Here is a 21,829-nt window from a genome sequence, read left to right as displayed (position 1 = left end):
CTTTCTTGTCATGAGATCTCTTTCTATTGTATCATTTATTACTTTTACATGTTAGTAATTATCCTGTTTAATTGTCGAAATTTACATGCTGCTACAGAGTAGGTAAATTGTGACATAATTTGAGCTTGTTAACAACAGTATGGACCAAAGGAAGTCAGTCATTGCCTAACCTTCCATGTTATTTCCTTATTTATAATAATGCTAATCTCTATTATTTCAATAACAGTGTGGACCCAGGGAACACTTTCCCTGCACTTGCAGTAGTTGACACCATCTGATTTTTCAATCTCGGCTTCACACACAGGACAGGAGGAGACACACACACACACACACACACACACACACACACACACACAGAGAGAGAGAGAGAGAGAGAGATGAGTAATCCTGCAATTTCCTTTGTGTTGCAAAAGATCTGTAACCTCCTTGTTGAGGAAGCAGTTTTGTTGCATGGGGTGCGGGGACAAGTGGAATGGGTGGTTTCTGAACTGCAGTGGATGCAGAGCTTCCTCAAAGATGCAGATTCAAGACAGAGAAAGGGAGATGAACTAGCTAAGAACTGGGTGAAGGAGGTCAGAGATGTTGCTTTTGAAGCAGAAGATGTTATTGACAATTACCTGCTCAAGCTTGGGTGTCTACGGCGAGAGAAAGGCCTGTTGGCCTCAGTTACAAGGTATGCTTCCTTTGCTGAAGTGATAGCCCGCCATAAGATTGCGACAAAGATCAACTGGCTAAAAAAAAAGATCTCGGAGATTGCTGAGAGTAAAGTTAGGTATGGCCTTGTTAATATTGGAGAAAGTGGGGAAGATCAGATTAGTTTTATTGATGAAGGCTTGCAGGCACGTCGGAATCTATCTCCGTATCTCTATGATGAAACTATTGTTGTTGGATTTCAGCATGACATGGAGTTTCTCTTGAATCAACTTACTGATGTGCAAAACCTGAGACGTAGTGTTGTGTCCATTGTTGGAATGGGCGGCCTTGGGAAGACGACTCTTGCAAAAAGGATATATAGCAACAATGTGATTAAGCAGCATTTTGATGTTTGCTTGTGGATGACTATATCCCAAGTTTACAACGTCATTGATATCCTGAAGATTATCATCAGTAGAGTTGTTGACCTTAAGAGGGGTGAATTAGAAGGATTGGATGAAACCGGGATGAAGGAGAAGCTTCTTAACTCATTGAATTCAAGGAGGTATTTAATAATTATGGATGATGTGTGGGAGAAGAATTTTTGGAATCGAATAAAGGGAGCCTTCCCGGATGCTATGAACGGAAGCCGGGTGTTGATCACTACTCGTGTCATTGAAGTAGCGAGACATGCTGACCCAATGACCATTCCATATGAATTGTCATTTCTGCCAGAGGACAAGAGTTGGGACCTTTTCCTTTTGAAGGCCTTTCCAGCAGGATTAGATAGCAGTGTGGAAGAGTTGGAGGACATCGGCCGACAGCTAGTAAAAAGATGTGGAGGATTGCCTCTTGCACTGGTGGTGTTGGGAGGACTTCTTTCCAGGAAGGATCCTCATCCTGCTGTGTGGTCAGAGGTGGCTGAGAGCATGGACTGGGATTCGACAAAAGATGGCCAAGAATGCTTGAAGATATTGGCATTGAGCTACTGCAACCTTCCACATCACTATCTCAAGTCATGCTTCTTGTATCTAGCTGCCTTCCCAGAAGACTCCGTGATTCTTGCTTCCAAGTTGATCAAGCTATGGATTGCCGAGGGCTTCATACCTCAGAGACAGAAGCAAACCATGGAAGAAATTGCGAGGGGTTACTTAGATGAACTTGTGCAGAGATGCATGATTCAGGCTGTCAAGAAAAGGGATTATGATAACAGTGTCAAGAAGATCCGGATCCATGATGTCCTGCATGAATTTTGCATAGCAGAAGCCAGGGAGGATGGATTGATGAATGTTAATTGCTTGGAGGCTAGAAGTACTTCACAATTCACTTCACGGCGTCTAGCTTTGCAAAATTATGAATCATCTCTCTGTTGTTCCTCTGCTTCAAAACGGTGCACTCTGTTGGGGTGTCTAGCTCTGCAAAATTATAAGTCATCTTACTGGCGTTCCTCTGCTTCAAAACTGCGCACTCTGTTGGCTTTCAACTTAAAAACAGACGTCATGTTCCTGAATGTTTTGAAGCTACTAAGAGTCATTGATCTGGAGGGTGCAGGAGGGGTGAAAGAATTGCCAAAGGAGATTGAGACACTGACTCTCTTAAGATATATGGGACTAAGGAATTGTGCATCACTGCAAAAGCTCCCTGCCTCTGTTGGAAATCTCCTAAGTTTACAAATTCTAGATATTCGTAGCACTTGCATAAGAGAATTGCCAAATGGTATTTGCAAGATCCAGACGTTGAGTGTTTTAAACATAACCTGGGGTTGTATACTTCCACCAAAGATTTTCAACTTGAAAAACCTTCAAATTCTTAAAGACGCAGATGCTTCGGGGGGATGGATTGAGCAAGACTCTGGGAAGATGATCAATTTGCGTGTTTTGGGAATATCAGGAATGACAAGTTCACAGAATTCAGCTGTATGCCGCTTGCTTGGTAATCTAACTCGCCTGGTCTCCTTGAAGGTACGCAGGTCAGAATCACTACCATCGAGCATCATCACTACCTTGTCGAATAATATGCGATTCCGCAAGTTGGAGTTACATGGTGTGTTGAATTTGGCACAACGAAAGCTTCCTAGCCACGATCTGTTCCCACGGTATCTAAGCAAACTCACACTTCGTGCATCTCTGTTGCTGCATGACCCAATGCCTGTGTTGGAGAATCTCCGGAGCTTGGCCGTGCTTAGATTGGTACGCCGAGCATATGAAGGGAAAGAGATAGTTTGCTCTACTGGCGGATTCCCTATGCTTCAAATCTTGGAACTGTCTGGCATGGAGCAGTTAGAATGTTGGAGAATGGACGGTTGTGCAATGCTTAAACTAAGATGCTTATACATCTCAGTTTGTCCTAGGCTTCAGATGCTACCCGAGGGTCTGCGGAACATGGGCTCACTTCAAGAGTTGAAGGTCTCTGGCATGTCGGATGAATTCCAAAGCCGGGTTCATGTAGATGGTGAAGATTGGCACAAGATCCAGCACGTGCGTTCAGTTGACTTCTGCTGATCTTTGCATGGAATTCAACTCTGGTGCCCACTTTCGAGCAGGTAAGTTCTTGATTTTCTACATCAACTTGGGCCAGCCAGCAGCATTTTGTTTCATCGAAATCATCTGTTTTCCCTTTAAATTTCTCATACATATAAATGTTGATAGATGGATAGATAGATAGAAATATCTCTTAATAATAAGCCTGTGAACCAAAGACGAACAAACCCACACCATTCAAATTCAAATAATGCTTGTAACAAGAGCAATGAATAACATTTATGATGGTCACTGAATTTTGGTTCCCCCTCCGAATTTTGGTGTGGACATGAGGCTCTTTGTTAACCATATTGCAGTTTCTCTTGATGATACTGTTTCTTCTCCAAATGGTCTTAATACACCAGCAAGTTCATCAAGTCTCTCTTGTTGTAGCAACTGTGCACATAGCTCCAGGAGGGACTCCAGAGCGTCAGCCCTTTGTTGGATGATGCTGAGGCTATCCCATTCAGCTTGTGTGCCATCTCCATGAAGAAGTGTAACCGTGCTCATTGATGATGTTTCTTCTGCAACTGCCACAGCCATCTCATCTCCATCGGTCTTCGTTCTCCGCAAGGGAGCATCAGTGCTAATCAACAATTTTAACCGGTTTTCTTCTGCAACACTAACTGATGTCTTGCATTCTGGCATACCGTCAAGTTTTACATCTGAGGAGTGCATTACAATTCTTTCTTGTTCGTCATCTAATTGACGACCATTAGATTTGCATTCACAAATTACTCCATCACTGTTAATCTTGGGTCTCCCTTGCTCATTGGTTGCTTGAAGTTGTGAACTACCAAGGTGTTCTTGGTCTTTACCGCCATTATCAGTATTGCTAGAAACATCAGAGCTGCTGTTATGAACCATCTTGATTTCAGCACTTGATGAACCCGGAATGGAGTGAGGATATGTTATGCCATTTGATGAATTATCTTGTTGCATTGCGTCCATCTTCGTTTGTGTTTGTTCTGCTGTTTGTTTTGCTGCATCTGTTCTTGAACCACTATCTTTGGATTCTCTACTACTCTTCCCAACCTCCTGTTGTCTCTGAGATCGCCTTTTTGCAAGTTTCTCTTGTGTATCATTATTGTTCTCATTGTTTGACTTTATGGGTAGATAGTATGAAGAAGGATTGCAGGATTTTGCAAGATAAGGCTGTAAGTATGGGTGCCTCAAGAGTTCAGCAGCCTGGAAAATAGATTGAAGAAAGCATCAGTATGATTCACAGCAGGTATAGTATTGTCCAAGTAAAATGGAGTTCAAACTTACATTTGGTCTGTGTTCTGGATTTTTTCTTAGCATACTTTTGATCAATTGTTTCCTGTTACAAAGAAAGAAAATGCAGGATCTCTCAATCTGTAATGATAGAAACCCATGTTTGATATGATAAATTAACTAAAAGGAATAGTATTGATGTTCTCCGATGACAAGACTACCCACAGTGAAGGGGAGTATATGGTAGGCAGTGGAGATATGGAGGATCTATTTATCTTGTTGATCAGTCCTGCGATGTCCTGATTAAAGTATTTCACAATAAACCCAAAATCGAAGTGTTAGTTTAAATGATTAAGACTTAAAAATGAAAGGATTTGATTAATGATATGTTTATAGAAGGATGCATACAGGAGCTTTAAATGCAGGGCGATGTGCCGTAATTTCAAACATGCAGCAACCTGAAATTAGTTCATAGTTAATGATAAGAAGCAGTCGAAAGTTTGGAACACCAGAGTCAGGTTTAATGCCTCACCTAGTGACCAGATATCTGATTTATAGCCATACGGTATATCTGCTAATATCTCAGGGCACATGTAGATTGGAGTTCCCACAACCTGCATTTGATGGAAAACGAGCAATTCTTAGCAATATGCATATAATATTAACAAAATAAAATGGACTTTTTCTTTGTGAAAGTTATCATTGATGAGGAACACAAAAGAGGATTTACCGATGAAGCTAGGTCTTCTGAATTCAGTAGCTTTGCAAGCCCAAAATCACCTGCTTACAAGTAAGCAAAATGCAAGAGAAATTCAATAAATGAATTTGAAGCTTCCAAATCTCTCTTTCGTTGATGGGAAAAATAATAATTTCTTACCTAGTTTTATATCTTCATCCTTGGTAAGGAATATGTTTGAGCACTGAAAGCCAAAGGGAATATGATCATTTTATTAGAGAAAAAACAAGTATGAAGTGTGCATGTAACATCAAGAATTGGATACTAAATTCCTAAATTAAAGCCATGATTTCAAACTAGCATCTTCTGAAGTAGAAATCTTAATAAAATTTTAATAATAAATAAAAGCAGAGGCAGATAATACCTTGAGGTCCCGGTGGAGCACGCGATTGGAATGCAGATAATCGACTGCCAGTAGCAGTTGAGTCAGCCATTTGCAGACCTTCTGCAAATACCGAAAAGGTATAGAATTTAATTCATTAGTCTTATTTCATTTATGTTTGTTTGGTTGGAAAAAAAAAAAAAAAACCTTGTTCTTTTACCTTACCTCCTCTGGAAATAAGATTCCTTTGGCTTTCTTTATCTTCTCAGCCCTGAGAATCACCAGGTTAGCAAACTAAAGAAAGAAAAGTGAGGATGACAAGAAAGATGATGTTTAGTGCATACATATCTCCTCCTTCACAATAACCAGTAACAATTGACACACTAGTCCCCTGCAACAATATTAGAGATAACATTCACTTGCATTGAAATAATATTACAAGAATTTACTCAAATTCCAGCTTCTATTTGTCTGTTGTGTGGCATGTTACATTGAATTTCATAATGTCATGTTACAACCTCTATACAAAGAATAGGTGAATCAAGCACAAATACCACATTTTGTATGATTATATATCTGAAAATCATCGGTTTGTTCATATAGTTGTTCATAGAAATAATAAAAACATACCTTTTCCACCCAACCATCCTTATACTCCACAACATACGGATTAGAAAGGCTCGCAATTAAAGCCATCTGAGATTAATAAGATCATAAAGACATCAAGAGGAAATGAAATATAGTTAAACAATCAGTGTAGTTTTTTATGCTGACACTTGCTTTATCGAAACACTATCTTGTAGTTGAAGTATGGTCACAGTAATGTGTTTCTATATTTTTCAGAAAAGAGATCGGAAATGTGTACCTCTTGATACGCGGTACGCTGAAATTTTTCATTCTGTTTGGCCAACTTAATCTTTTTCAAGATATACCTGTTGAAGAAATGGTCACAGAAAACTCAACCACATTTGCTTCACTTATCTACTTCCAGATTAAGCCATGGATAATTGATAGAATATGCCACCTTGTTACATATATGAATAGGATCTAAATTTCCAAAAATTAATGTCACTTTGACAATAAATAAGAAAAAAAATGTCAAATTTCTCTTTCATGTCTTCATTTGGTATCAACACATGATATGATGCAAAGATTATGCCTGAATTTCATAAAATTTAGAGGAAATTCATTTCTATGTGCTCTTTCAAAGCAAAGTATTTAGACAGATCTATTACATTTACATGCTAAGCATTCCAATCTAATTTCCCCAAAATTAGGTCAATTTAGCAATGAATTTCACATTATCCTCCTAAATTTCCTCCCTTTAGTACAACCCATGAAAACAAATTTGTTTCCAAAGAATTATTTAGGGATTAATACAAAAACCATAGATTTGAGATGAGAAATACCTCTTTTTGTCATCCTTATGGATGACAAGGAATGCAGATCCAAAGGAACCCCTCCCAATCTTCTCCACAACTTCATAGCAGCCCTCCATACTAAACCCACCCCCTTTTCCCACCATTTAAACCTTAGAAAGACAAAGAAGAGACTTTAATGAGGCTCACACCATTGCCATGGCTCTAGTAAAAGCTGTACAAGAGCTCCATAGATCACACAAGAGCCATGAGAGGAATGAAGAGATGGAGATGGAGATGGAGATTGAGGAAAGTGTGAGCATTTGATGGGATGAATGATAGCTTGAAATGGAAGCATGGTGTGGATGGGGAGTATAAAAATGGGAAAGTGAGTGAAAGGGAGAAGTTGAAAGTTGGCCGGAAAGGGTTGCTTGAGAGATGAGCTAGCTTTCCAGAAGGTGGTGGTGGTGGTGGTGGTGTTGGACTTTGAAATCATGACTTTATGGGACCTCTACTTCTTCTTCATCTTCTTCAGTATACAACTTTTTTGGATTTGGTTGTTGCATACCACTCTGTCCTTTTCTTATTGGGTGATTTCTTTCTTTTTTTTAAAAAAATAAAAAATAAAAGTAAATAATAATAATAAATAAAATGAAATGAAATAATTTATTTGGATTTTTATTGATTTAAAACTAATATTGGTCCCAATTTTATTATTAATTATGGTTGAATTTTCCATAAAGCCAAAATTCAAGATATATATATATATATATATATATATATATATATATATATATGGTTTCACATTTCGTCTTCTTCTGGAACCTTAATTGACAGTAGGGAATTTTTTATTCTGGCATTTTGTGTATGGCTCTTATATACAAGTAAACGAGCACATGTGAGAATGGATTGGAGTAGAGCGACGGCATCTGTCCTGTTGAACGGAGTATTGATTTGATAGATTGGGGGTACAGGGCCAATACCCCCGCGGTAGGATACAAAGTAATTTGTATCTGGTTAGGATTATGGATAGGTTTAGGATCTGGATAGGTATAAAATCCAGATAGGTTAGGATATGGATAAGCTTAGGCTTTTACTTATAAATACATGTAACTTTTGTCTTTTGTTTCAGAGATATGAGATGAGTGAATAAGAGGAAAATTGCGGCTTCACTCTCGAGGAGTAGGCACATTGACAAATCTTGTATGTTTGTGTTGTCTTATCACTCTTGATTTTCCTTGCAGATCCTCTATTTTTCTAACACCGTATTATACCAGTCATAGGTGGGACCTTACAATATAATTTTGAGTTGGTGTTGGATTGAATTATTTGCAGAAGACTTGAGTATGGGACAAGAGTTGTAAAGCTTTATTGTCAAGGTTTTACTAGCTATTCATTACAATTTAGTCCTTATATTATATAAATTCACTAAAAAAAGGAATTAGAAAAAAAAAATTAGAAAAATTTATTTGATTTTTTTAGCCCTTTTGTCAATTACAGTCATGTAATAAGTAATGAGTGACACAAAAATGCGAAATTAATAATCTTTTGTTAAATTTATTCTTATGAGCAAATTTTTTTTATTTTTCACATCAATAATATAGTTATATAGAAAATAAATAATTTTTTTATATGTGACATTAATCTAATTGGCCACATCATCCTTTGTTGGACGGTGTTAGTCATGATGACGACAAAAAGATAAGAATAAATAAAAGTGAAGATTTAAGTCCTTTTTATTCAGTGCATTAGAGTTTGAGATCATGACCTCTTGTTCTTGGGCATTAAAATGAGTTGCATGCTTGAAAATTAAGACTATTATTATAATTAATCATTATGTATTATTATCATTCATGTTTGTCACGCTGATGTGTTATCTCTTTCTCACACCAAACACATAAATATATAAATAAATAAATAAACAAATAAATAAAAATATTATGCAGTAATGAAAACCCTTTCTAAAGATTATGTCGGTTGGTAAACGGCTAAGTAATGATATATATATTTTAATCATTCTTTTGAAAAAAGAGGAGTAAATAATTCATTTTATTATTACTTTTTCATAATATGAAAGGTCAAAGTTTCAATAGCTTTTTCTTTTCTTGAACCAATGGTTCAGTTTAAAAATAAAAAAAGGCTTTAGGATTAACTTAAATAATGTTAAAACTAAAAAAAGTGTTCGCAGAATATATACGTCCCTTGATTTTTTTATAATTTATTTATTAATAGTATTGAATCAAAGGCTAATGTTAATCCCAACTTGCATATTTGGTATGGGTGTCGGATTTTCATTAATAGGATTCATGTTCGATTTTTTTATTATATGTTAAAGCGGATTCAGATCCGGTTTTTTTTATTTATCGAATTTAACCACCATAACATGTTTAGTCATTGTTGTTGTTGTCATCACTCCCCTTCTCTCTCTCTCCATCCCTATCTCTTATTAGGCCTATGCTTTTAAATCGCAATGATGATACTTGTATCAGGACAATTCATTTGTATTATATATTTTTATTAATAATAGGTATTTGATATTCATATAAATCTTGCGATGGCATTTTTAATTAATTTTGAACATTATAGTTCATATGTATTAAGTTAAATCTTTTTTTTTTTTATGCGATAAAGAGGAGGATATTATAAAGGTAAATCTTATGCGATTATAAGTAGATGAGATTGGAAGACCTTGACCAAGGCAATGAAATTAATTGTGTGGGGGAAACAAAGGATAGTTTGGTAATCTTACTCAACTATGATTATTTGCATATGATCGACTTTAGTAAGTTTGACGATTACCATAGCTCTCACTCAGGTTGAGATACAAGAATAAAGGGTTTATACATATATGGTAATTATAATCAAAAAGATTTGTAATGATCTACTTATTCGTGTTTAATTAGGCTATGATGTGGGGTCATGGGGCTGGCTAGGTGTCACCCATGTTTTTTTGTATCCTTTTATTACCAATCGAAAAGAACCTCAAAAGACATGCTTAAAAGAATTAAGAATCTGTCTCAAAAAGTGTAAAGTAAAATTGTCGATTTATAATTTTATTTCATGGGATGAGTGAAATTGTAAATTTTTCTACAGTTTTGTCATAAGTTTAAATTTTGACTAAAATTCAATGGAGCCAGATAATTAATCAAAATTATAAGGACTTGAAGACAAAAGTAGTTTTAGTTGTTTTAAAACTCATATTTCTAATAGGATTTTATAGAATAATATTTATATGTTTATGAAGTTTCATATTTCTAATAGGACTTCATAATAACATAATATTTATATGTTTAATGAAGTTTTTGTAAGCATGACTGATCTCTAACCTTAGGCGCTATTTGGAGGAAAAGAGAAAAATGATTCTAAAATCCGGCGTGTGATCTCTCTAGAGATGTGAATCTTTATTTGACGGTGGAAGATCTATGACAATCGGAGGAACAGATTTGTCTCATCAACGGAAAAGATTTGGAACATCTAGAGGTAATTTTCTAGGTCTTTTTAATTAAATTCGGTTGCTCATCAAAACAATTAGTTGATATCATAATTTTATTTTTCTTTCTGCATGTCTGTGGTTTTAAATAATTTTGTGATATTTTCTAACATGTGGTGATATTGTAGACGTAGGACCAGGGGCGGAAGGAGGGGGTCAAGGGGGTGCTTGAGCACCCCCTTGGCCCCATCTTGTATAATATATATATATATATATACACATATATACTTATATATATTATATTTATATTTTTAATTAATATGAATGTATTTATATGTTTATATTTATATAATCTTAGATATCATGGACTTATTTTTTAGATTCTATAGTAAGAAAGCTACTTCACCCAATTAAAAATTTACTCTAATGATTTTTCTATATAAAATCTTCAAATTTTAAAAAACAACTTTATAATCAGTTTTGATTTTGTTGAAAGCCATAATCTTATGAGTCTTATTATTGAACTAGTTAAAACTAGATTGTATTTGGTTGAATGATTCAACTTTTACTTAGTAATGATAGTTGTTAGTTGTATATATATATTTTATATTTTTTTTAAAAAAATTATTATTATTATTATTATTATTATTATTATTATTATTTAGTTTGAATTAATACAAAAAAATTTCATATTTAAATTGAAACTAAATTGGATTTGACCGAATAATTAAACTTTTATCTCATTGTGATATAATCGTGGTATATTTTTTGAAATATTAATTATTATAATTTTAAATTTGAAGTAATATAATTTTTTTAAAATTAAAGTTAGCACCCCTTGGTTTTGGCCCTAGTTCCGCCACTGCGTAGGACCACGTACAACTAGTACTAGAAGTTCATATTGTGGTGGTTTTTTTTTGGTGATGGTGAAGGTGGAGATGTCATCAGTGTTCAAGCTTCTATGAATGTTTGCTTCTATGACAAGGTTAGGATTATTTCTTGCTTTTTCTAGCCCAAGATTATGTTTCAATATATAACTATATATATCTCATGTCACTCAAACAAAACATTATACTGTTTGATTTTTGTTTTTTTTTTTTTAATTTTTGTGCTCATTATCCTACGGTACTTTAAAAAACTAAATAAAAGTAAAAAATATTATATTAAATAAAATTAATAATGAGAAATAATAATAAATAACAAGGTCCGCAAAACATGGTTCATTTTCATACACTTTGGGGTAGTTTTTTTTTTTTCTATTTTTTAATGATATTTTTATTTTAAAATTTTATGTTATAGATATATTTTTTATTGAACTTACCAATATAATGTTATCAATTTTTTTTTCTCAATCTCTTTTAAGTTTGTGATTTATTTTCATTAATGTACAACATTTATCTTACTTTTTTATATTTATTTTATATTCTATTTAATTTGTTTAATTATGTGTTTGATTATTTGTTGTAAGAAATATTGGATAATTGTTGAATAATTGTTGGATATTTATTTGATTAATTGTTGTGAAAATTTTGATTATCTATTAGATTATTTGTTGAACAATGGTTATATTTAATAAGTGAATTAAATTATCAATTTGAGTTAAGCTGTTTTTATTGCATTATTTGTTATTTTCATTTTTAATGTTAATTATGTATATGTTTAGAAGTTTTTAAACCTAAACTAAAAGGTTGTAAATTAAGAGCACTCTTTTTTCCCTAAAGAGAGCACTTTAGCACAAAAAAAAAAAAAAAAATTTAGTGTTAAGTTTAGTTCAAATGATATTATTGATGACCTTGGATTTAAAAAACTAATTGAAGAGTATGATATGGGGATTAAATATTAAGTTTGGAGAGCATAGTTATTGAAAAATCTGTGTCAGCCATCTAGATATCACTTTCCCAAAAAATAATAGGGAAAAGACATGTGGTACTTTTAAAAAGCATGGTTTCAGAAGTTTAATTAGTTATATAGTGTGGTAAAAGACGAAGCCTATTGCTTTTATTATTATCATTTCAAGCAAGATAGAAGCGAGAAGGCACAAGTGATATTTTTTAAAAAAGAGGATTTAGTAATTAGAGGAAAACTCTTGAAGCTTTTAATCAATATGTAGATCTAGTGAACATTGCGCACAATAATGCTTAGATGAAATTGCGAGGATTTTAAAAATCAAATAAAAAGAATGTCACATGTGTTGTCTTCTCATAGACGTTAGATGGAGATTGATTACCACTCTTGGTTGATAGTTGTTTTGAATGCTATTCAAATTCTTTTAGTACATGGTCTTGCTTTCTAAGATCAAAATGAGTCTTAAAATAAGGGGAAATTTTTAAAGATATTGAATTAGTATGCAAAAAAGGGTTGAGAAGGTTAAGAGTGTTATTAATGAAAATACTCTTGTTAATAATCAATTAACTTATCCATTGATTTAAAAGCAATTAGTGAATAATGTGCAACAGAGACAACATTAGCAATTGTTAATGAAATTGGTAATAGTAATTTCTTACTACTTGTTGACTAGTTTGAAGATAAGTTAATAAATGAGCAATTGATGGTAATTTTGAGGTTTGTGAACAATGAAGGACAGGTTGTTGAAAGATTTCGTGCTATTCACCATGTAAGTGATACTTTTGCCTTTTCACTAAAACTAATTTTAGATAAATTGTTTGCTCGTCAAAGTTTGTCAATTTCAAAATTGAGAGGCCAAGGGTTTGATGGACCTAAAAAATGAGAGGGAAATTTAATGGTTTGAAGACATTGATTTTAAATGAAAATCTCTTTGCATTTTATATCCATTTGTTCACTAATTAACAACAATTGACCATTGTTTCAATTGTTAGGAGTATTCTAATTGTTGTGTTTTTTTTTTGTTATACAAGTATGATTGTGAATATTGTGGGTGCTTCAGATGCATTGCTTCAAATGTGCCATAAAAAAATGAAGAGAAATAAGAGATTAGAGATTAGTGAGATATTTTCTTAAAAAGGCAAGCGTTAAGAGATAAATTTTGCAAGATCTAGAGATACTTGTTGGGGTTCACATTTTACAACTTTAATCCTTCTCATAACCATGTGGAGATGGATTATTATAGAACAAAAAGTAGTTTGGAAGCGTGAAAGACAATTGATTACTTATTACTATTATTATCATACCAAAAATTTTATTACAATTATTGATTTAATTGCTATGGAGATAAATGGTCAATTCAATAATTGCAATAAAAATCTCGGTATGATAATGATGGCAATAAAGAATCCACTTCCCTTCATACCTAGAACAACTCTGGACTAGTATTTTATCTTTGTTTTAAGCACTGGAATACACATTCTATCACAAAAGTTGCTAACCTCTTCTAATAACCCATCCCATTTATTATCTCTCAAATATTGTACACAATCTTTCATAATATCAACCAATGCCATAATATTAACGATCTCTTTATCTTTATGTTGTAAAGTACAAACTTAATGCTAAATATTTTTTTATCTATAATAGTCCATCTCCACATAGTCTAGAGATGGATTAAAGTTGTAAAATGAGACCAACAAGTATCTTAAGGTTTTGTTTTTTATGGTGCATTTGAAGCAATGCATCTAAAGCACCCACAATATTCACAATCATACTTGTATAACAAAAAGAAATCAAGAACAATTAGAATATTCCTGACAACTACAATTGTCAATTGTTGTTGATTAGTAAACAAATGGATATAAAATGCAAAGGGATTTTAATTTAAAATCAATGTTTTCAAACCATTAAATTTCTATCTCATATTTGAGGTTCCATCAAACCCTTGGTCTCTCAATTGTGAAATTAATAAACTTTGATGAACAAACAATTTATTTAAAGTTACTTTTAGTGAAAAGATAAAAGTATTATTTACATGGTGAATAGCAAGAAATCTTTCAACAACTTATCCTTGATTGTTCACAAACCTCAGAATTACTGTCATTTGCTCATTTGTTAACTAATCTTCAGACTAGTCAACAAGTAGTAAAAAAATTACTATCACTAATTTTATTACTAATCATTAATGTTGTATCTACTGTGCATACATTCACAAATTATTTTTGAATCAATGAGAAACTAATTGATTATTCCCGGGAGCATTTTTATTAAAAACATTCCTAACCTCTCAACCCTTCTTACATACCAATTGAGTATCTCCAAAAAATTCTCCTATTTTTGTTAATAACTCTTTTCACAAATTGTTTTTGCATATTATTTGTCAACTAACATGTCAAGTTACGGCCCTCCCGTTATTGCAAAAAATAATAATAATAATAATAATAAAAGAATATATTTTTCAGGTTAATAACATGCCATGAAGTGTCACATGCCATATGTAAGTTATAGTTACCACATAATTGAATCAGCAATAAATAAATTATAAATTATAAAATACATGGTCATATTACAGTGCTACAAGAGATATAGACTAAAATGAATTTACATGCATACTACAGAAGCAATGTCCTCTTCTAGACTAAGGACCAAAATGCAACATACACCAATAGTGCACATAAGCCTTTGTTGAACTACATGAGAATTCCTTAATATTGACATGTCATTCTAATGGAAGCAAAGATTACATAAAGATAATTGTTCATTTTGTTGCAAAATCCTGGTCCCTTGAAACATGAATGTAGAGTATAGATAAAGCAAAGATACATGATCATCATTCAGAGCTGTGGCCCAGTGCTAGCCTTGTAGGGAAATCAAGAATCAAATCTAGTCCTCCTCCTTTCATTGGAGATGTTTAATTCATTAAAACCACCTTCCTGAAACAGCAGTACAACCATAAGAAAGAGAATTAAATCACAATTATGTTAAATGAATATATAGATATGCACATGATTTCTGATTTTCCAGGTTCAATTTATTTATGGTGTTTGAGAAGAAAATAGTTGCCATTAATTTCTTTACTAAGCTTGTATGAAATTCTTCATTTTGAGTTGTTTATCATGTTGAAAAGCAAAGAAAGAACACACAAAATTAAAGCCAAGTATAGACTTACGGATAGAAAGTAATGGAAGGCACATGCTGGATCTTGCACCAATCATCTCCATCATCCTCTTGAACCCTGTCTCGGAATTTCCTCGGCATATCCCACAATTCCAACTCCTTAAGTTTTGTCAGTTGCTGCAGTCCCTCTGGAATCATCTCCAGCTTCTCACAGTCGGCAATGTGCAGACGTGTAAGTCCGGGCATTGCTCCGCTTTGTATGATCCAATTTGCTAAATTCTTCAAGCCACTAAGTATCAAATGTTGCAGTTGAACAAACCCATCCATTGATGAAATCATCACCTCTCCCATGTATGCACCACTTTCCAGTTTAAGTATCTGTAAATTTGGAAGTGTTTCTAGTACTTTCATAGGATCTTGTCGCAATTGTGAGCTTCGTAACGTTATCTTTGTAAGTTTTGTAGGAAATTCTTGAATGCTATGGAAATGCTGCTCATCTGATAACCTCCCATTCAAGCCTAGTTTATGCAACTGGTAATGGTTTGATAAGGCTGTGATGATATTTCCCGGGATTGATTGTGAGCTCGTCGTCACTTTTAATGATACAAGGTGTTCTAGTTTATCAAGTGAATCGCACAATGGCTTGCCATGAGAATCAAGAAGGTTTGATATGTGTAAATGCCGGAGATTCGTTAACTCTTCCAAGTCCTTCTCTATCCATTGTCCGGAACCGAGAACTTTCAATGTTTGCAAATTCTTTAAGTTGCCAATTGTGTGTGGACACCCTCCAACTACAAATACATGCCTCAATGTCTGAATCTTCCAAAATGCATCTGGTACTGGTATTGGTTGAGTATGACTTGTATCAAGAGTTTGCAAATTGCTGAGGTCTCCTATGGTTGATGGCAATTCTTTCAGTTTAGTTCGTCGTAATCCCAAGTATTTCAAGTGGATCATGCTTGTGATTTCCTTCGGTAGCCTCTCAAGATTGCGGGCACCTTCTAAATCAAGAACTCGTAGTAACTTGATCCTGTGAATGGATTTGTTAATCTCATGGCTGCTTCTCAGATTGAATCCCACTAAAGTGCGCAAGTTTGGTGAAGTGCGCTTGAGATGCTGAAGATCAACACTGATGTTGTGGAGAGCTAGACGACGCGAAGTGGAAAGATTGGCATTATGACTGCTGCTCTGAATACCAAGAAAACAATCCTCTTTAGCTTCTGATATGCACATGTCTCGCAGAAGGTCGTGAATGCGAAGCTTCTTAATGCTCCCATCTGATCTTCTACAAGCAACTTGAATCATACATCGCTGCACCAATTCATCCAAGTAGTCTTTTGCCGTGTCTTCCATGCTCTGCTTCTCTCTCTGCGGTATGAACCCTTCGGCAATCCATAACCTGATCAATTTTGATGCTTGAATTTCTGAATCCTCTGGGAAAGATCCTATATACAGAAAGCATGACTTCAAGAAATGGTGTGGCAAATCATTGTAACTCAAAGCCAATATTTGCAAGAATTGCTTGCCATCTTCATTTGATTCCCAGTCCATGCTCTTAGCCACTTCCATCCACACAGCAAATGTCTTTTCCTTCTTCGAAAGAAGGCCTCCGAGCACGACAAGAGCAAGCGGCACACCACGACATCTTATTGCAAGATTCCAGCTTAGTGCCTCGAGTTCTTTTGGACAAGTTAACTCAGCATCTTCAGTTGTTGGAAAGATTTTCTTAAGAAATAGCTCCCAACTTTCTGCATTGCTTAGGAATGGTAGCTCATATGGAGGGATCGAAGGATCGGCAGATCTTGCGACTTCTAATATGCGGGTAGTGAACAGCACTCTGCTTCCATTCATCACATCTGGAAAAGCTGCTTTGATCTGTACCCACATTTCTGTTCTCCATATATCATCCATGACTATAAAGTATCTCCTTTCCTTCAAGAACTTGTATAACTTTTCTTTCAAGTCGTCGTCTTCTATCCTTTCCATTTCATCTCTTGCAATGCCCATGACTTTCTTCATGATCGTCTTCAGAAGTTCTTTCACTTTATAATCTTGAGACACAGATACCCAACAACAAACCTCGAATTGTCTTTTAATGTTGATGCTATTGTATATCTTTTTCGCTAGAGTTGTTTTGCCGAGACCACCCATTCCAACAATAGAAATCACACATCGACGCTTGATCTTGGAGTTAAGTAAATGTTCCATGATCACTTTCTTATCAAGCTCAAAACCAACAACAATAGAGTCATCATCAAGATTAGGAGATAACCGTCTTCGCGCTTGCAAATCATCCATAGAACTAATTACTTCTCCATCATTTTCATCTATATTAGCAATGCCGTAAGTAGTTCGACTGTCTAAGATTTCTTGGACCTTTATCTTCATTCGATTAATATCCAAACTAATCATATGACAAGCAACCAATTCACTGAGGATATGAGTGTACCTAATGAACTTACCCATGAAACCTTTCCTCCGACGACGTCTCTCAATCTTGATCATATGGATGTCAATGATGTCTTCAGCTTCAAAAGCAAGATCTCTAACATCCCTCACCCAATTCTTCACTCTTTCGTCTCCTTTCCTCCTCTTATCATCAGCATCCTTGATAAAACATTTCATTCGTCGTAATTCTCGTTCGATCCACTCGAATTGATCACGTACTCCGTATAAGAACATCGCTTCTTCGGCTAAGAGATCAGCAAGCTTTAGCAGCACCAATGCAATAGTATGCTCAATCATCTTTCCTTCCTGTTATTGCTTCTTTCTGTCTGCTGGTTGTTATTGATAAACAACTAAAACAATTGTATCTGATGATCAATTAGTTATTGTAATGCTTAATTTCCAAAAAGTCTAAATTGGTTTTGATATAGAGCATGATGATGATGATGATGATGATGATGATGATACAATGAAATTGACAGTGATAAGGATATTCATTGTCTTGTTAATTTTTTGGTTTCATTTGCTTGTTTGACACCCACAATTTTATTCATTTGAAATTTGCTGGAAGACTTGGCCAGTAGCATCTTCCTTTGGTTAGTAACTCCCCCCACAACATAGACTGAAAACATAGCAAATATAACTTGACATGCGGAGACTTTTTGTTTAGGATTTTTCTCAACAGCCGGCGAGATCATTGTACAGCTTTATTAATTTAATTTAATTTTATTTAAAAGTCATCAAGCTTGAGAAAATCTTTAATTGTGAATTGTTTTTGAGTAATATTATTGGTATCAACAAATAGATCCTGAACATCACTATCTTGATGTGGTTCAAATTGCCATTTGTGATTGAGAAAGTCATACTAATTGCGTTTTTTTTTTTTTTTATATATAAATGTGGACAAGCTACATGTCACAGACAAGCATGCACGAAGAGCTGAGGTCCTCAACACTAATACCTTCTACCTATATGAGCTGGGATTTGAGACTGATTTTTTAGCAAAATAAGCATTTTATGTAAAAGACTCGATGTCAATAAATCAAATAATTGTCAGCACTAAAACATACTAATTGTTTTTTGCTCATTATTTCAGCTATCACAAGTGTGCACTTTAAGCAATAATTGAGTACATTTTGTTTTAACCTATATGAACCATAGAAAAATTCTCTAATGCAACTTGTTACTTAATCCAATGTATCATCATCATCATTATCATTATCATCTTACCATCATATTACAATATTCTTTTATTTTGATGATATATTCCCATGTTCACTTTTCTTCCAATGCAGTGATGTGGATCGGATTGAAAACTATGAACCACTTGAAGCACTGCTAAAATGGAGGCCTAATTACTAGCACTGCTAAAATGGAGGCCTAATTTGGGCATCATTTTGAGCTTATCTTTTGCTAATATTTTATTAAGCATTTAAAGCCAGGTTTTATCAGGAAGGTTGATTTGTGATTGATTGTTTTAGAATATTATATTAGTGGTCATCAACTAATGAATTATGATTGATGATTATTGATGATAATGCCAGCTCTTTAAAAGTACTACAACAAATGCTATCATTGGCCAATTGGGCAAATTGATGGAATCAATTGATGTGTCTTAATCATCTAAAGGGCAGTTTGTGTGGTTGACCTGATTTTATGTAAGGGGCATTTGCATATGTACCCAAAAACAAAAAAATTTTAAATTATTTGTATATCAGTGTAAATATGGAATTTGCTTGTGTAGCCTTGAACTTAATGGCCACTAGTGCTCACATTCTCTAAGAACAGCAGAAATCCTCATTGAATCCATGCTGTTGTGTTTTCCATATTCATAAATTAAAATAAAAAATGTAAGAATTAATTTGGATATGAAGTCTTTTAAATATGATTTTATATCATGTAAAAGCTTCATGCAATTATATTATTTACAGTTAAGACATGCAAATAGCCACTTTCGGAAGGGGCATCTAATTTAATATTTGATTTTGATTTATTGCAAAGATCACCAAAAGGCATCTTGCACATATATATATATATATATATATATATATATATATATATATATATATATATATAATGAAATAAAATTCAGTATCAAGAGAGATAATATTTTATGAGGTTCAATGAGTGGTAACAATATTTAAACAAGTCAGTGGACAAGCACACAGCAACAGACCATGGTTTTTTACATCATGTGCCACCTATTAAATGTTTTTTGCCCAAAGGCAGAAGTTTTCCCTGTTTAACAAGCATTTTTATTATTATTTTATTATACACCAAAATAAGCTCAAAATTGGTCTTTAAGAACACATTGAGTATTAATAACAATAAAAAGTAAATAAATAATAAAACTCACAATAACCAGGTGAACAAAACCCTGGAATACAACCCAATGATGCTGTAGTATAAATCTTCAGTATTTCAACCAAATTATTATTCAAATTTGCAAACATCCAAATATCAAACTATTCACCAAAATTTACATGATACTTTCAAGAAACTTAGCAGACCATATTCATTAACAAACAAAGAAATCTAACGTTGGATCACATCTTACTCCTCTCAAGTTAAATCACAAAATCAACCATTAATTGTTTTGCCATTTTGCCATTTGGCATCAAGACATTACAAACAATGTGGTAATAATATTATCCAATGCAGTGCATTTGCAAATTTTGACAAAAAAAAAAGGGACAAAATATAAATAGAAGGGCAACTTTGTTTACACAACAGAGAAAACCAATAGCAGTAAATGATAAAAGCTTATGAATCACAAATCAGTATGATTATATATAGATATTTATATATATATATATACACACACAAAAGAAAATAAGCATATTATAGGAAGACTCATACCAAAAAGCCATAAACCATATCATCTTCTCATAGCCTCAATGCCACTTCAATAAACAACAGAAAATAGCCCATCTTTACAAATTGTAAGGTCCTATAATCACAGAAGAAATAGCAAACCGTCGAATTGGTTATGATCATTTCATAGAAAACCATGTAGTATAACTGTATATATACCACTCATCAGAGTGCCATAGCAATCCTGTTATGCATAATTGCTCCAGCAAAAGCTTAGAATAACCTCTATTGGATAAGCAAGCTATTATAAATGCATCAACACTTCTATTCATGTCATCTTCTGTGGTTATCGTATATGTTATTCCCATGATCACAAACAAAATCATCAATCAATTCATAACTTTACTCTGTGTTCAGCCATCTCAATAAAGTCATAATAACTTTAAATTAATAGCAAATCTAAACTTTGCTTGGTTTCTTAGACAACCATTCAATATCCACATTCCACAAGTAGTTTTCCAGGAACCTTATCGGTAAAATTCACTATAAATTCTAGGCTTTCATAATTAAATTCACCTTTATCTAGGATCTTTAACATCTAGGCTCATTTCTTTATCCCAAAAAAACAGATCTTTGTTCTTGGATATCAGTGTATAATCCACTGCTTCACTCCTGGCATGCACATTAATCAATAAAACCAGCGGCATGGACAAACTTAAACCCATGCTTCAAAACTCATTCTTTTGTGACTAACTTATTTAGGTCATATTATCCCTCTTTTAACGATTAAGGTCACTCATTTCCTCACAGTATCGATTCTCATAATTGCTACTCTATAAGACAAAAACTTCAGGAACGAGCTTCTATTCAAGGAAACTACTACAAGCCCTTGCTCCGCCTGTAATTACACTCTACATTGATTAATCATTGTCCATTACCATTTCATTTCAGATTTGCAATAATTGTACTTTTGATGAAATTATTGTCCCTGGTGTCTCAATATTTTGCATGAGCTTATTTGTCTCCTCCCAAAATTCAGAAGGACTATTTTAACCTCTATTTCTCCTCCAACATCATCCACATAACATGACTCTGGAACTGCTGAGATCGATCCCATTATGAAGGAAATACACAAGCAAGGACAATAATAAACTATGTTAGAATGCCATTAATGTGAAACCACGATGACAATGTAGATCTATTACTACGTAACCATTGTACCATCTAGCAGATCCAGTTTCAATGCATTCAAAATGCACAAGTTAAACAACATGACCATAACATCAATTTGATACTAAGCTCTGAGTATGTAAAATCTTCACATAGACACCAAGGCAATAAATATTACCAGAACTTACACAAATGAGTTTGTGCGTGTGTGTGTGTGTAAGATCC

General features: G+C 33.9%; 3 protein-coding genes across 3 annotated transcripts; 1 reads left to right on the top strand and 2 right to left on the bottom strand.

Moving 5' to 3' along the window:
* The first annotated feature begins 220 nt into the window (after positions 1 to 220).
* On the top strand, positions 221 to 3,604 carry LOC120267064 (disease resistance protein RPP8-like). The gene is made up of 2 exons (XM_039274748.1): positions 221 to 3,175; positions 3,470 to 3,604. Exon 1 carries the CDS (start codon positions 378 to 380, stop codon positions 3,132 to 3,134), a length of 2,757 nt encoding a protein of 918 aa, XP_039130682.1. The 5' UTR covers positions 221 to 377; the 3' UTR covers positions 3,135 to 3,175; positions 3,470 to 3,604.
* LOC120267067 (serine/threonine-protein kinase Nek6-like) lies at positions 3,285 to 7,329 on the bottom strand. The gene is made up of 13 exons (XM_039274750.1): positions 6,835 to 7,329; positions 6,291 to 6,357; positions 6,056 to 6,121; positions 5,770 to 5,816; positions 5,651 to 5,696; positions 5,468 to 5,548; positions 5,245 to 5,287; positions 5,098 to 5,147; positions 4,900 to 4,981; positions 4,776 to 4,825; positions 4,593 to 4,666; positions 4,422 to 4,473; positions 3,285 to 4,340 (listed from the first exon to the last, which is right to left on the bottom strand). Exons 1-13 carry the CDS (start codon positions 6,948 to 6,950, stop codon positions 3,402 to 3,404), a joined length of 1,713 nt encoding a protein of 570 aa, XP_039130684.1. The 5' UTR covers positions 6,951 to 7,329; the 3' UTR covers positions 3,285 to 3,401.
* Positions 7,330 to 14,635: 7,306 nt separating this feature from the next.
* On the bottom strand, positions 14,636 to 17,943 carry LOC120266649 (putative disease resistance RPP13-like protein 3). The gene is made up of 2 exons (XM_039274291.1): positions 15,228 to 17,943; positions 14,636 to 14,991 (listed from the first exon to the last, which is right to left on the bottom strand). Exons 1-2 carry the CDS (start codon positions 17,918 to 17,920, stop codon positions 14,970 to 14,972), a joined length of 2,715 nt encoding a protein of 904 aa, XP_039130225.1. The 5' UTR covers positions 17,921 to 17,943; the 3' UTR covers positions 14,636 to 14,969.
* Positions 17,944 to 21,829: the final 3,886 nt, after the last annotated feature.

The sequence above is a fragment of the Dioscorea cayenensis genome, chromosome 8 (assembly GCF_009730915.1).
Source record: "Dioscorea cayenensis subsp. rotundata cultivar TDr96_F1 chromosome 8, TDr96_F1_v2_PseudoChromosome.rev07_lg8_w22 25.fasta, whole genome shotgun sequence".
NCBI lineage: Eukaryota > Viridiplantae > Streptophyta > Magnoliopsida > Dioscoreales > Dioscoreaceae > Dioscorea > Dioscorea cayenensis.
Note: the sequence above shows the minus strand (reverse complement) of the source record. Positions and strands in the feature narration are given on the sequence as shown.

Coding starts and splice junctions, on each gene's coding strand:
- LOC120267067 (XM_039274750.1), bottom strand. CDS start 6,950: ATGGTGGGAAAAGGGGGTGGGTTTAGTATGGAGGGCTGCTATGAAGTT. Junction 6,358..6,834: donor CATAAGGATGACAAAAAGAG/GTATTTCTCATC, acceptor TTTCTTCAACAG/GTATATCTTGAAAAAGATTA. Junction 6,122..6,290: donor AGCGTACCGCGTATCAAGAG/GTACACATTTCC, acceptor TATTAATCTCAG/ATGGCTTTAATTGCGAGCCT.
- LOC120266649 (XM_039274291.1), bottom strand. CDS start 17,920: ATGATTGAGCATACTATTGCATTGGTGCTGCTAAAGCTTGCTGATCTC. Junction 14,992..15,227: donor CCTTCCATTACTTTCTATCC/GTAAGTCTATAC, acceptor CTGCTGTTTCAG/GAAGGTGGTTTTAATGAATT.
- LOC120267064 (XM_039274748.1), top strand. CDS start 378: ATGAGTAATCCTGCAATTTCCTTTGTGTTGCAAAAGATCTGTAACCTC.